The sequence below is a fragment of the Taudactylus pleione genome, unplaced genomic scaffold (genome assembly GCF_031769625.1).
Source record: "Taudactylus pleione unplaced genomic scaffold, aTauple2 ptg000069l, whole genome shotgun sequence".
NCBI lineage: Eukaryota > Metazoa > Chordata > Amphibia > Anura > Myobatrachidae > Taudactylus > Taudactylus pleione.
The window spans coordinates 4,548,845-4,564,976 of NW_028284471.1; the positions used below are offsets into that span (position 1 = coordinate 4,548,845).

General features: G+C 42.8%; 1 protein-coding gene across 1 annotated transcript; it reads left to right on the forward strand.

Moving 5' to 3' along the window:
* The first annotated feature begins 209 nt into the window (after window positions 1–209).
* Window positions 210–3,644, forward strand: TCF15 (transcription factor 15). Its single transcript, XM_088467147.1, has 2 exons — window positions 210–963; window positions 3,200–3,644. The coding sequence occupies exons 1-2, from the start codon at window positions 487–489 to the stop codon at window positions 3,272–3,274; spliced, it is 552 nt and encodes a 183-aa protein (XP_088323273.1). The 5' UTR covers window positions 210–486; the 3' UTR covers window positions 3,275–3,644.
* The last annotated feature ends 12,488 nt before the right edge of the window (window positions 3,645–16,132 follow it).

Consider the following 16,132-nt stretch of genomic DNA (forward strand, 5'->3'; position numbering starts at 1 on the left):
TATGGGCTGCCAGCAAAAAAAGGTCCATGGTTTGAGATAAATCTTCACTTAAAAAAAATGTAAACAATCCTACATCCGATTTACTGAATAGAACTGGTGATACTCTGCTGGAAGCTTTATAAACAGAAGCTCTGTGCATCTCCTGGTGCCATATGCTAGTAATGCTGCTGCCAGTAGCCCCTCCCATGTATTATATATACAGATTCCTAAGGAGCCACCAGAGCTTAATGCGACTCCTCCTTTCTTGCTGTGGGGAGGAAACTACATGAACAGCTGTGAAGACATTAGGAGAATTAAATTCACAGGCACAGGCTTGGAGAACCATCAGGCCTTCTTATGAGCTATAATATAGATATACCACAATTACCTGAAAAAGGAATTAAGGAATCAATCTATAAAGTGGGCATCCCGGGTGACTGCGGAAGATTGCTAGACATTTTGCAAAGCAGCAGGTAACGAGGGATACAATCTGGTATTAGACAAAGCATGGCTTTTACCATGCTCCGATCCATGCCTGCGCATGTGATTTACCCGGATGTTAGCTTGATGTCTGAGGACGAGGAGAACAGAAGCGAGAGTGACACTTCTGATCAATCGTTTGACTGCTATGAAACGTCAGCAAAGAGGAGGAAGGTTCCCCGAACGACAGGACAGGTGGTGGTAGTGAAGCAGAGGCAAGCAGCCAACGCTAGGGAAAGGGATCGGACACAAAGTGTCAACACTGCGTTTACTGCCCTGCGCACACTAATACCCACTGAGCCAGTGGATAGGAAGCTCTCCAAGATAGAGACACTGCGCTTGGCATCGAGCTACATCTCCCACCTGGCTAATGTACTTCTACTTGGGGAGGGCTGTGAGGATGGACAGCCGTGTTTCAGTACAGTCTACAGACCCAGGGACGAAGCAGACAGCAAACTACCACGCAGCATCTGTACTTTCTGTCTCAGCAACCAGAGAAAGGGGGTAAGTTCTATACCTTACAATGAATTGTAAATACTCCAATATTCTGAGTAAATGAGGGACATCAAATTAGATGCTAGAATTGCTTTTCAATTGAAACAATGCGATTGCCAATTGCTGTACTTCCCTGATTAGAAAACCTCATTCCCTCCATCTATTGCCAATTTAAAATGCAATCCAAATGTGCCTCTTTAGCAGGGGTTCCCAACTCCTGTCCTCAAATACCACCAAGTTTATGTTTTGTGGATTTCCTTTAATCATGCACAGGTGATGCTGTTTGTGTTCTGTTTGAGACATACAGTTATGTGTCCCATACATCTGCGACGGATTGCTGCGATCCTGCAACCCGGCATCGCAGGTTCGCAGAAATCCAACATGTTGGATTCCGGCCTTCTGACGATTGCGATCAAAAAATTTTCGCAATTGTCAAATCGCGGACATTTAACATGTCAAATGTCTGCGATCCGGCGACGGATCGCAGAACATCAATGGTGGGCAACTGTAAATTTCCGATGGCGATCGGAAATTATCGATCGCAGCCCTGCATCACGGCGATCCGTCGCAGATGTATGGGCACCTTTAGGAGCAAGTAACTTTGCACCTAGGCAAAACCATGTTGCACTGCAGGTGGGGCAGGTGTAAAATGTGCAGAGAAATTTAGATGTGGGAGGGACATATACAAACTGAAATTTATGTTGCATTGTAAAAATAAAGCTGTCCGGTATTTGTGGGCTACATGCAAAATCAGCCAGTATTTATCCTGCATTCAACAATAAAAAAATAATTGTATATGCACCCCTTGCATTGCAACATGGTTTGTCCAGGTGCAAAGTTGCTCCTTTTATTATCCTTCTTTCCCCAACTCAGAAACAGCCCCATAGTTTTCTTATGTGTCTCACAATAAGTTCTCTCAAAATTATAACACCCTAACATTCATATAGGATAACAGACCCAAACATAGAACAGAGTAAAAATGTCTCCAAGGTCTGGCTTTCTAGCGTGGTATATTAAGTCTGCTAGTAATAGGAAAATCTCTACCCTAATTGTCATGTTGTAGTGCAGAGTCTAGCACTGAACAGTAACAAAGGGAAGCACAGCATTTAGGACAATATTCAGCCTTTTCCTGTAGGATAACTGGCTTGTTTTCCGTGAACCATCAGCCATTGTGATATATGTGACCCTGGTGATGAGGTTCATTCCATAATATTTCTAACAGTGTACAGGAACAATAGGGGCTCAATCCAGTTAGTGGTGAAGGGAGTGAGTTGCCAGCAACGGCACAGCAACTTGTCCCCTTATGGGATAATCTCACCTCGGGCTTACAGATTTTTGTACGCAGCCCTATATAGCCGCACTTAATTGCGCAGCGAGGGAACTCGCGACTAATAGGTTTCAGCCCTAGGATTCAGAGAACCAGCAGCTTTCTATGCTTGTCACTGAACAAATGTGGGCTGATGAGTGAGGTAGTTATTTGTCTGTATTTATTCTCCTTCTATTATTGTGACTTCCCTTCATATACAAATAAATGCCCCACTGCAGTCCCGTCAGATATTCCATCGCTCTTTATAGTATTACTCTTCTATGCAATTTGCACCCATGTGGCAAGTGTTTTAGAACACACTTCCCTACTTCAAAAGGCACAAGTCACATGTTTGTATAGCGTTAGCATGCTAATGATCCCTGGACTGATTTGGATACCTGTGGACAAAGTGTTGAACTTGTTAATTTTAGAACAATTAGCTTTCATTTATAATGAAAATCAGTGTCAGTGAGTGAAATACGCCATGCTTCTTTTTCCCAATGCACCATTGCTGACTCAACAAATATGACAGTGATACAGCTGAGCTAGAACTGCATAAGACATACAATTCCTACCTCAATGCTGGTGTCGAAGGAGGACATGGTAATATTAACTGTTCATCTTAATGGGATATTTTCTTTAGACAGGATGCCATGTATACCTCTGTCCAGTCACACTGTAAGACCAGAGTATAGAGAAAATTAATTCTGACATTTCACCCTGCTCATTCTCTATTAGCTGTTAATGTTAACCCTTAAAAACCACAGCAACCAACATTCTTATGATAATTCCTTAATTGAAAACAAGTACTACTATACAATGACAAAATGTTACTTCTTGGAAATAATTTTTTTCTAGTCGCTTTCCAATGTGTCAAGAAAACACCAGATAAACTGTGAACATAGAGTTTGCTGACATTAAGTTGATCTGTCTTTACAGGCCACAAGAAGGGACCACACTGGGAACTGTCTCAAAGTGAGAGGACTGAATACACTACGTATATCACAGAGATGATTTTCACATTTCTCCAGATTGGAGATTGGACTGAAAGATTATAGGGCCCAATAAATGTATTTTTTATACAAAATAGAAGATGATTTAGAGGCCTAATAGGTGACGGAAAGAAGATTCTAGGATCGCCAGCCGGAGCTGTTCATTTATCTCTGGATGCCGCTACACAAAGGAAGCTGTGAGCAAGTGGTGGACACATTTCAATGCTGTGCCCGCCTGGCTGACTATGGGGGAGGGGAAAAACAGCGTAATAATGGTCTGGACTTTATATCTCTTTCAAGACAAAAATCTTTGGGCTCAGACCCTTAGATCAGAACTGTATCAACTAAATATTTGTACATATGTTCAGCAAATTTATAGATTTTAATTAAATAACATTATTTCCTGTTTAAAAGTTATTTTTGTATGCACTAACCTGAAGTACAAGGGTAACAATGAAATTCAAAACCGCGCACGTATTACACTTACAATGACAAGCATCTGCACATTTTACACATGGGGTCATTCCATGTAAAGTTTTCAAAAATCTGTCAAATACGCACAACCAGCATATTTTCAAATCGCCATAGCAGCTCTCCTAATTAAGCTAGAGAGGTGGGAGTGATGTCATTTTACTGTGTTTTTTATGCCCTTTCCTATACAACAATAGGCTTTGTGAGGAAAAACTTTTTCCAAATTCACACTGAGATGTTTGATCATGATTATTTTAAAAAGTGCTTCGACAAAAAAGTAAAAAAAAATTCTGGAAATAGTCTATACTAATATTAAATGTTTGTCAAAATTTAAAAGTGGGAGAATAATGGGTAATAGGTAATAATAGATTTGATGACTTCATTAGTTTAATTATGTAAATCAAGTTGAATAGAAATACTTGACATTGTATTAGTCAGTCAACAATGTTAGCTGAAGATAGTTTGACAATGTCTCAGTGGTTTTTAAAGTGTCATCAGGAGACATGACATAAATTCTTCCAGTTGGAGTTATAGGGTCGACTTTGCATAAGACATCTATTAGAGGTATCCATAGTACATTAGGCTTCCTTGGATAGAAGAATGATGGTGAAGGTCCAGCTGGATAAAGGAAGGTCATTTTTAATTAGTCTTCATCTTCATTCTGTCCATCACATAAGCAAGCCCCCATTTCTTGTTATACACAACGGATATATAGCCATTTATTTGTGTCAACTGCAGTTTGTCTAGAGAGTTTGTAACGAATACTGTAGATGATGTTGTAGCCTTAGAAAAGGTTTTCACAGATATTTTTTATGTACTTGAATCAAAAGGCATAAAAGCATTGTACTGGTTCCCTGAATAGTAACTGACTGACTGAAACGATCATTCAAAAATGTTTCAGACTCAATATAGTCTTCTTGCGTTGTGAATGTCAAATTAATTAGATATATTTTCTACTGCCTATTCATAAAGTTGGAGAGGTGAGAGGATTTGAACGTTGTAGGCTCCATCACAGGGGCCTTTCCCATGCGCTGTGGCCTGCAATACTGAGCATGATTCCTGACCAATGATTCATGAGAACAATGATTCATGAGCATGATTCATAAACAATGCATTAACATTATTGAAGATCATACAAGCATTATTCATTGTTTTTAGTTAATAAAGTCATATAGGAACTTTTATAATTAGGCCTACAATATTTGAATTTTTGAAAATTATTTTAATTACTTTTTGACAATCTCTACATGTGAGAATATATAATATCTATATTATATATTCTCACATGTAGATATTGACAAAAAGTACTTAAAAGAATTTACATCTAATTCAAATTTTGAGTGTTGGGCTAATTTTAGTTGTTCCCTTATATAATTGGATTTAAAAGTAGATCCTGATTTTTGCAAATGTAGTGCCTACTCCTTTTTAAAATTATTTTTAACTATGAACCCATTATCCTCCCACTTTAAAATTTTGACAAACATTTAACATTAGTATAGACTATTTCCAGAATTTTTTAACTTTTTGAGATAATCATGATAAAAAATTTCAGTTTGAATTTGGAAAAAGTTTTTCCTCACAAAGCCTATTGTGTTGTACATCATAGGAAAGGGCATCAAAAAACACAGTAAAATGACACCACTCCCTCTTCTCTAGCTTCATTAAGAGCTGCTATGGTGATTTGAAAATAGGCTGGTTGTGTGTTTTTGACAGATTTTTGAAAACTTTACATACTTTGGAAACGGCATGAGATATTTAAATAAAATGTTGTATTTTTCTTAGACTACATATATACTCTCCATATACCAAATTTGAACAAAATCTGAGCTGGTGAGGTAAAATTGTAACAAAAAGTGTGTTGATTTGACACGGAATGGCTCCATGTAAATTTGTAAAACATTCAGTTTCTAAAGGAAATAGCTAGGTGTCTTTTGCTGTCACTGGAAGTTAAGGAATCCTTAATATTGGGGGCACAAAAGTAAAAATAAATACGCCCCTTAATGTTACACAAGTAGGCATGTTTGATTACAAACAAATTTGACAAAATGTAATAGGTCACTTTTGGTAAATTGCACCAATCACTAACGCACAGTGAAGCCAGCCATGCTGCAGGCCAAAACATATTTATGTGAATATAATTTACCATAGAAAACAGTGACAACAATTAGCTAGTGACACATTCATATTTTCACCTTTGATTCAAGAATATAGGTGAGCAGATGATAAATGCAACATTCTATCTTGGTAGTGGCGTAACTTCATCCCAGGTGCCACCCCAAATTAAAATTTACCACCCCCCCAGCACCTATGCCAGCCCCAGCTGCCGCCGCCCCCCTATGCAGTTCCTTTTATACAATGCCCCCAGTAGTGGTCCCCCTATGCAGTGCCCTCAGTAGAGGTCCCCCTATGCAGTGCCCGCCTATGCAGTGACCCCCAGTAATGGTCCCCCTATGCAGTGCCGCCCAGTAATGGTCCCCCTATGCAGTGCCTCCAGTAGTGGTCCCCCTATGCAGTACCTCCAGTAGTGGTTCCCCTATGCAGTGCCCCTGTAGTAAGGCCCCTGTAGTGCCCCCATATGATGCCCCCAGTAGTAATGCCGCTATAGTGCCCCCAGTAGTAAGGCCCCTGTAATGCCCCCTGTAGTTTCCCCATATGATGCCCCCAGTAGTAAGGCCCCTGTAATGCCCCCAGTAGTAAGCCCCCTGTAGTGCACCCAGTAGCAAGCCCCCTGTAGTGCAGCGGTCATGATGTCACTCCCATAGTGCACTGCGGGACCCGGAAGCCGGGGGGGGGAGAGAGAAGGAGCTGGGCGCCCACTGGTAACACACTCACCGGGCGCCCGGCAAATGGAGGGTGCAGGGGGTGCGATATAATCTGTTAATTCTGCACTCAAAAAAAGATATGTGGGGAGTATTTTTTAAATTCTGTAGTACACCCAAAGGAACATTTCTTATGACAGGAACTTACTGCCTTACATAGGGCCTAATTCAAAGATGTTCCTGATAGTTTACGTACATCTCTGATGGTGCAAGATCTGCGCATATGCCGCAATGTGTATGTGCAGATCTCCTACTGCGGCAGTTGGGGGCGTTCTTGATGTGTTGGACCAGTGTTCAAGGCATGCCAAGGCCAGTATCTGCGTCTTCTGACACAGCTTCACTGACCCCAGCAGCGTGAAAACACCAGCCATCCTGAGTAACCTGAGGTTTGTACAGATGGCCGATGTTGACACAGATGATCTGATGCTGCGTCTTCAGAGAAGCCGGCAGGATGCGTCTATTTACATAAGACACCTCCAGATGCATTAGCATATTATTGCACAGCCACTGCGTACAAAGTCGCAGCGGCTATGCAATAGCGTCCATCTTTGAATCAGGCCCATAGCTGGTTAGATCTACTCTCTATCACTGTATTTTCAAACTCCAGTCCTCAGGAACCGTGCATGTTTTACAGATCTCTAGATGACAAGACAATCCTGCCGATGGTTGGGGTGATTTACCTTCGCCTTGGACCATGCAAGATTGCTGGTACACGCTGTAAGATTTAATGACCGACGTAACAATCACTTGTTCCGTCATTCATTAAGCTACAAAGCCCCGCATGAGACACCGTGTGATTGGCTTGTTTGCAACCTGTGGGAGCGTGCAATCGGTCATACACTCTGCATGATATGCACAATTTGTCGTTACGATTTGCCTCAAAATGACAAATCATCCAATTTATTGTGTAATGTGTACCCAGCCTTAGCCCCTTCTGTGGAGTTTTTAAACTGTACCATCCAGTAATGTAGATACCTGTGTTCCAACTAGGAGATTTGTAAAACATGTACAGTTAGGGGTCCCTGAGGACTGCAATTGGGAAGAACTGCTCTATCAGATTCTATCCAACACTTACCTGGGAATCTGTCTTTGTGACCTCTGCTATGCCTTTAATTGCTGTACACAATGCATATTCTGGTGATATCCAGCACCATGCCGTCTGGAAAGTCAGCTTTCAAACCTCCAGTGTGAACAGTCATCCAGCAGCAGGCACAATAATAACAAAACAACAAAAATATGAATTCAGTATTTTAATTCTACTTAAATAAATTACAAACTTTAATGATATTTAATATTATAAAAAAAAGCTATAATTTTTTTTTTCATTTTAGTGAAGAGAATTCCATAAGTAAGAAATATGTGCTGTCCTCTATTGGGCAATATAATAATGAAGAACTAAACTCATTGCACTTTTAATTACTACAGCTCCAAAATCCCGAGCATTGACCACAAGAATGTAGCATATTGGTGGATGAGTCACTCACCCATACAATCAGTGTAGTCATTTCCCCATCATACAACAGATTCAGTAACTTCTAGATAAACACCCACACCAACAGTAATTTCATTTCTACTCCAAATATCCTTTAGGGTACCACAAACAGACTAGTCCTGTTTTTCTTTTTGTGTCTACAGAATACATCATTGTGAGCAGTATGGAATTTGTGCAAGCGTTTTACAAGTCTGATCATTTTTAGTCACTGCACAAGGTTCAGGCAATCTAAAACTGGCTCCATTAACTTCTCAAGCATTAGACAGTTGCTTGGAAAATTTAAGCAAGATCCATAACATCGTCTATTTACATAATCAATCGGCAAAGAAATAAAAATTCGGAGAAAAACTCACAGTATCAATTTGTCATGTAAGGTGACCTGGAATATAGGTAATACACTGTAATGCAATAGTGTACCCAGAGAGGCTGATCCTGAGTCAGACATATCTCAGTGCATGGATGCAAATGGTGAGATTTAGCATGCAGCGCATGAGCAGATGTGAATTTCTGCATTTCTGCCTATGTCCATAATATTCTAAGGGGGAGATGTATCAAAGCTTGGAGAGAGATAGAGTGGACAGAGATAAAGTACCAAACAATCATCTCCTGTCACTTTTTCAAATACAGCCTGTAAAATGATGTTAGAAACTGATTGGTTGTAACTTTATCACTCTCCAAGCTTTGATACACCTCTCCGACTGGGGGCCATATTCAATTAGATTTCTTGGCGATATTATCACATCGGCGATAATTTAGATTTTTCATGTGAAAATGGAGAAAAAAGGGGGAAAATTAGCAAAATCCCCATTTTTGGGTAAAAATGTGGGGCTTTCTTACAGAACCCTTTGGACAGCCCCCTTAATGATACTTTAAGCAAAAAAATTTTTCTAAACTCTGTACTTTGGTGAAAAATGACCGCTGAAATTTCGGTCAAATTTTTTTTTTTTTTTGTGAAAAATGCATTTCATGTATTGGGGCTGGTATTTCAGAGGGCCATAAAGATGCACCAATTATTTTAAACATCGCATGTAGCTGGCGCAGGCGTTTTTTTTAGGTGTTTTAAAAAACCACCTGCGCCAGCCATGTGCGATGTTTAAAACACTTGGTGCATCCTTATGGTCCTCCGAAATACCAGACCCAATACGTTAAACACATTTTACACGAATAAAATAAATAAATTTGACCGAAATTTCAGCGGTCGCTTATGACTAAAGTACGCAACTAACACATTTTTTTTTTGCTAAAGTATCATTAGGGGGCTGTCCAAAGGGTTCTGTAAGAAATCCCCACATTTTTACCCAAAAATAGGGATTTTGCTAATTTTTTTCACCTGCCCTAGGCTGGATAACAGTTTTTTCGCCGTCGTTGGCAAAATCGTCCGATCGCGGCCGATGACAAAAATGGCCGATTTCACCTCTAATTGCCAAATCTGTGTTTCTGTGAAATGGGTGTTTCAGGGTGGAAACTGGGCGGCAGCACTACGATGGCTCTGAACTGCTCTGGCTTGTGGGAGTGTGGTGGGATGTGTAGCTTGAGTTCCATGCTATTCGGAGAAGTGAGTATGTGGTAGGGAAGGCTGTCTGATAGATTTCTTGCACCTGGCAAGTGCTGATGCTAATTATGACGGACACTGCTTCCCGCTAGCAGACGCATTATCAGTACAGAATCTCACATTAGCCTAGGGTAATAAATTTGACTTTCGCGGCAGCCCATATATACAGGCACCTTGCATTCAACTCAGAATCAGCCCAAAGTATGAATTATTGCAGAAATTGTAAAATTAGATGGTAACATTGTTTATTTACTTTAAATGTTAATAATGATCAATTAATTAAGCATTGGAATACCAACATTTAGTTGGCCAATAAGTTCTCTATGTATGCAGTCGGCAAGTCAACAGTGATTATATAGACAATCATTATGTCGACACCAGACTGTCCATGTCATATTTTACCATGTCGACATGGTTTAAATATCGACATTCTACAGCCATGGCCAAAAGTTTTGAGAATGGCACAAGTATTGGTTTTCACAAAGTCTGCTGCTTCAGTTTTTATGATGGCAATTTGCATATACTCGAGAATGTCATGAAGAGTGATCAGATGAATTGCAATTAATTAAAAAGTCCCTCTTTGCCATGACAAAGAACTTAGGGCCTGATTCAGGTTGGTTCGCAAGGCTGCATTCACACGCACCCCGCTTGCTGCAAAAAATGCTAATGAATACAACCGCAGCTCTATAACAAGACGCCCATCACTGCATAAAGCCGCTCACTTAACACGACATGCAAACGCAAGTCAGCCAAAACATCGGTAACATCGAGTAACTTCGGAACCATCCGCGCAGTTGTGATTGACCTGACCCTACTGCACAAACTGCTAAACTTCCTGTCGCTATCTACACTTCTGCAAGCCTATGCTATCGCAGGGGCTTAATTATGCACGCCCCTGTAACTGCATTTAAACGCCCAGGCACGCCAGCATTTATCTTACCACCGCCCATCACCACCCTCTCACGGTCACTTCCTGTCAATCACTGTGTAAGGACTCTGCGTGCTCCACTGCGATCGCTTCCCGATCACAGTGGCCGGTTCGCACACTGCATTTTATATGCTGGCTGCGTGCAAAAGCAGCATTGCGATCCAACCTGAATCAGGCCCTTGATCCCAAAAACAACATTTCCAATGCATTTAAGCCCTGCCACAAAAGGACCAGCTGACATCATGTCAGTGATTCTCTCGTTAACACAGGTGAGAATGTTGACGAGGGCAAGGCTGGAGATCACTCTGTCATGCTGATTGAGTTAAAATAACAGACTGGAAGCTTTAAAAGGATGTGTTACGGACTCCCAGGCTGTTCCTGGAACCCAGGCTAGCGAGGTCTTCCGCCACTAACAGCCACCCGCTGTTCCCATAGAACTGGGAGACGACGTTCACCAGTACTTCAGTGGCCTTATTACTTATTACTTCAGTGGTGGACTTATTACTCAAAGTAGTAGGGGTTTACACTGGTTACCTTCGGAACCCAGAGAATAACGGAAGATACTGGAAACTGAGAGAGAAGTCAGTAGTTTGGCTAAGAAGCCGATGGTGCGGCTATGAGAACCGATAGTGCGGCTTTGAATGCCAATGATGCGGCTAAAGCTGGTAGTACAATTAGAAGAGTTGATGCAGTGGCTCGGCCAGTGATGCAGGTGTAAGAGACGGTGATGAGATGCGGCTTTGAGCCGGTAGTGTGACTGCAGAGGTGGTAGTGAGATGCGGCTTTGAAAGCCGGTAGTATGGCTTTTGAGCCAGTGGTGAGATGCAGTTCTGAGAGCTGGTACTTTGGCTTGTAAGCTGGTGCTGAGATGCGGTTTTGAGACGGTAGTGTGGCTGGAGAGCTGGTGGTGAGATGCGACTTTGAGAGCCGGTGGTATGGCTGCAGAGGTGGTGATGAGATGCGGCTTTGAGAGCCGGTAGTATGGCTTTTGAGCCAGTGGTGAGATGCAGTTCTGAGAGCTGGTACTTTGGCTTGTAAGCTGGTGCTGAGATGCGGTTTTGAGACGGTAGTGTGGCTGGAGAGCTGGTGGTGAGATGCGACTTTGAGAGCCGGTGGTATGGCTGCAGAGGTGGTGATGAGATGCGGCTTTGAGAGCCGGTAGTATCGGTGATGAGATGCGGCTTTGAGAGCTGGTGGTGAGCCTGGAAAGCCGGTGGTGCTATGTGTCTTTGAGAGCCGGTAGTGTGGCTGGAAAGCCGGTGGTGAGATGCGGCTTTGAGAACCGATGGTGTGGCCAGAGAGCTGGTGGTTAGATGCGGCTTTGAGAGCCTGTAGTATGGCCGGTGGTGAGATGCGGCCTTGAGCCGGCAGTGAGGCTGGAGAGCCGGTGGTGAGATGCGGCTTCGAGCCAGTAGTGTTGCTGGGGAGCCGATGGAGCGGCAACGAAGCCGGTAGCAGCTTGGGAGCTGACTGTGTGGCTGGGAAGCCGATGTAACGGCAACGAAGCCTGTAACAGCTTGGGAGCTGACAGTGCGGCTGGGAAGCCGATGTAGTGGCAACGAAGCCGGTAACAGCTTGGGAGCTGACGGTGGGGATGGGAAGCTGATGTAGCGGCAACTAAGACGGTAGCAGCTTGGGAGCTGACGCTGCCGCTGGGAAGCCGATTACGCTGGATATCAAAACTAGGAGAAATACAGAAGCGCTGACCATGCAGCTGAGCCGAGAGATCCACAAGGAATGCTATAGTCGGCGAGGCGGCAATGGGCCAGTGTACAGAAATATGGGAAGAAACCAATCAAGTCGTGCTGCGAAGAAAACGTGACGTCCGGGGGCGTCCAGATCGCCTAACAACCGACGGAACAGGAACAACATTGCTAGTCGTGGCCACGACTTGTAACAGGAAGGTGGAGCTTGAAATTATTGTTCTTTATCTGTTAACCATGGTTACCTGCAAGGAAACACGTGCAGTCATCATTACTTTGCACAAAAAGGGCTTCACAGGCAAGGATATTGCTGCTAGTAAGATTGCACCTAAACCAACCATTTAACGGATCATCAAGAACTTCAAGGAGAGAGGTTCAATAGTTGTGAAGAAGGCTTCAGCTGCAGGATAGGGGCACCACCAGTGCAGAGCTTGCTCAGGAATGGCAGCAGGCAGGTGTGAGTGCATCTTCATGCTCAGTGAGGCAAATATTTTTGGAGGATGGCCTGGTGTCAAGAAGGGCAGCAAAGAAGCCACTTCTCTCCAGGAAAAACATCAGGGACAGACTGATATTCTGCAAAAGGTACAGGGATTGGACTACTGAGAACTGGGGTAAAGTTATTTTCTCTGATGAATCCCCTTTCAGATTGTTTGGGGCATCTGGAAAAATGCTTGTCTGGGGAAGGAAAGGTGAGCGCTACCATCAGTCCTGTGTCATGCCAACAGTAAAGCATCCTAAGACCATTTATGTGTGGGGTTGCTTCTCAGCCAAGGGAGTGAGATCACTCACAATTTTGCCTAAGAACGCAGCCATGAAAAAAGAATGGTACCAAAACATCCTCCAAGAGCAACTTCTCCCAACCATCCAAGAACAGCTTGGTGACGAACAATGCCTTTTCCAGCATGATGGAGCACCTAGCCATAAGGCATACGTGATAACTAAGTGGCTTGGGGAACAAAACATCGAAATTTTGGGCCCACGGCCAGGAAACTCCGCTGACCTTAATCCCATTGAGAATTTGTGGTCAATCCTCAAGAGGCGGGTGGACAAACAAAACCCACAAATTCTGACATACTCCAAGAACTGATTAGACAACAATGGGCGGCCATCAGTCAGTATGTGGCCCAGAAGTTGATTGACAGCATACCAGGGCGAATTGCAGAGGTCTTGAAAAAAAAGGGTCAACACTGCAAATATCGACTCTTTGCATAAACTTAATGTAATTGTCAATAAAAGCCTTTGACACTTATGAAATGCTTGTAATTTTACTTCAGTATACCATAGTAACATCTGACAAATAGGTCTAAAAACACTGGAGCAGCAAACTTTGTGAAAACCAATACTTGTGTCATTCTCAAAACTTTTGGCCATGGCTGTACATGTCAACACCTTCACCACTTCAACACAGTTAAAATAATGGCCCTCATTCAGAGCCACTCGCAAGCGGGCGCACGTACGTTAGGCGTACGTACAAAATTATTTAAATTCAATGGCTCACTCGTATTTTCGTTCGCATCTAAAATTCCTCCCTAAACTCAGGCGACCCCTCCTCTAACTAACGAGCGTGCGAAATAGCGAGCGTACATCCCCGAAATGGCTTGAAGGGAACGCACGCACAAGTGAAACCGGAAGTGGCCTTGTCAGATGTCGATTACCTGCTCCTTTATTCTGCCTACCTCCCTCAATCGTATCATGCCAATCAATGTATCAATTAGCTTAATTGTTTGTTTTTTTTCAACACAATGCAAGAAACTTTACTCTTGTCCGTGTTTGTGTTTACCCGCAGAATACGTACGGATGGAACATTCGCTTTTATTGTTCAAAAAACATGTGAACCACAATTAAACAATTGTTCTATTGGTGTGGATCCCCGCATATTTTCCGGGGTTCATTTCTTTATTTAAATTTGCAAACGCATGTCACTGCATCAAGCCTATCATAACTCTCCAGAGATTTCTGGCCCTGTTGAACACATGACTCATACACTAACCAATAAAATTGCTCCTGTTAATTTCCAAAATACATTAGCCAATCAGAAATTTTTTGCACACTTTATCAAAAATGTTTTGTATGAAAAACTCCATTGCCATCATGAGAGCCTCCGCATTCACCAGGCGCGAGCTGCTGGTGCTTACGGAGGTGATGGATCGCCGTATCACCAGCCAGCCTCCACCCATCACCAACCGGCAGAAGCGCTCCGCGTATGCGGAGGCACGGTCCCGCCTGCGGTCCTTGGGTTCACGCCGCAACATCGGGCAGCTGGAGCGCAGGTGGTCAGACCTGCAACGGCGAACGCCCCGCTTGCTGGCATGCTTTCGCATGCAGATCCTTGAAAGTAAGTGTTATGTATTGTGGTTTTCATGTTTGTGTTTGTGGGGCAAACTGCGTGTGCATGTTTTCCTGTCTGTCCTATTTATTATTTGTCCTCATATCTGCGTGTGCATGTTTTCCTGTCTGTCCTATTTATTATTTGTCCTCATATCTGCGTGTGCATGTTTTCCTGTCTGTCCTATTTATTATTTGTCCTCATATCTGCGTGTGCATGTTTTCCTGTCTGTCCTATTTATTATTTGTCCTCATATCTGCGTGTGCATGTTTTCCTGTCTGTCCTATTTATTATTTGTCCTCATATCTGCGTGTGCATGTTTTCCTGTCTGTCCTATTAATTATTTGTCCTCATATCTGCGTGTGCATGTTTTCCTGTCTGTCCTATTAATTATTTGTCCTCATATCTGCGTGTGCATGTTTTCCTGTCTGTCCTATTAATTATTTGTCCTCATATCAGCGTGTGCTTGTTTTCCCTCTATTTCTGTTTTTTTCATTCTACTCCTATTTGCATGTTTTTTGTTGGTGGTTTTTTTTTTTTTATTTGGGCCCCGGATTTGCCCAGAAACTAACCTCAATTTGTTTGACATATTTTAGGAGGACAGCCAAGACTACGCCGTCACCGTCCGGCCAGACGGCGTTCCCGGCCACTATCCCCAACCCCCAGCCAACACTCCACCCCAAATATTTCCCCTACACCCCACTCCTCCCCAGCCTTCCAAGACCCTCTCCCGGAACTGTCGGGCCTCCTTCCCCTCCGTTCCACTTCCCCCTCTCCTCCACCCACCCCTCTTCCAATTACCCCCTCCCCGGAGTCCATCATTACCCCTCCCCGTTCTTTGGGGAATGAAGGCTCCTCCGAGGAGGAACATGGAGGGACTTCCGGAGCTCCCGTTTTGGCTCCCGGTATGTTTTTCTTTCACATTTTTTTTAACCACAAACTGTTTGTATGTAATCATGTGTCGTGCCTTTATTCGTGCTTGTTTGGTTTACTTTTGGTGATTTAGCAGTTTGCCTTTACCTCTTCCTGCTGATTTCAACATACACATATCACACCTGTGGGAATTTGTACATAGGCCTTGTATTTTTGGCAGCACCCCCTTTTTGTTTTGGTCTTTTTTTTTCGGTTTAGGAGTGATTTCGTTGTGTTTTTGTTTTTTTAATGTGGATTCCCTAATGTTTTATTAATCCACACACTTTTCTCACCCACAGAGGAACAGAGGCGTCAACAAGAGGTGGACGATTGTGTTGGCCAGATGCGCCAACATGTCATTGGCATTCTTGTGGGCCTTGACCGGCTGTCTGGCATCCTTCGCCAGTAGTTTTTTTTGTTTATTTTTGTTTTGTAAATAAATTTTCGAGTTCTAATATACGTTCTGGCTCATTCTTTTTTTCCAAAACAAAAATAGTTTTCCCTGACATAAGTAGACTGTTCCTGCAAGGATTTCCCTTTTTTAAAAGTTAGATTGTGTTTTGTATTTGTATGTTAAACAGCCACAAGAAACACATAACAGTAACAATGTCATTTCCCTTTTTGGGTGTAGTGTCAATTAGATATTTCGACATTTTACAGGTTCCTAGTTGGTGTGC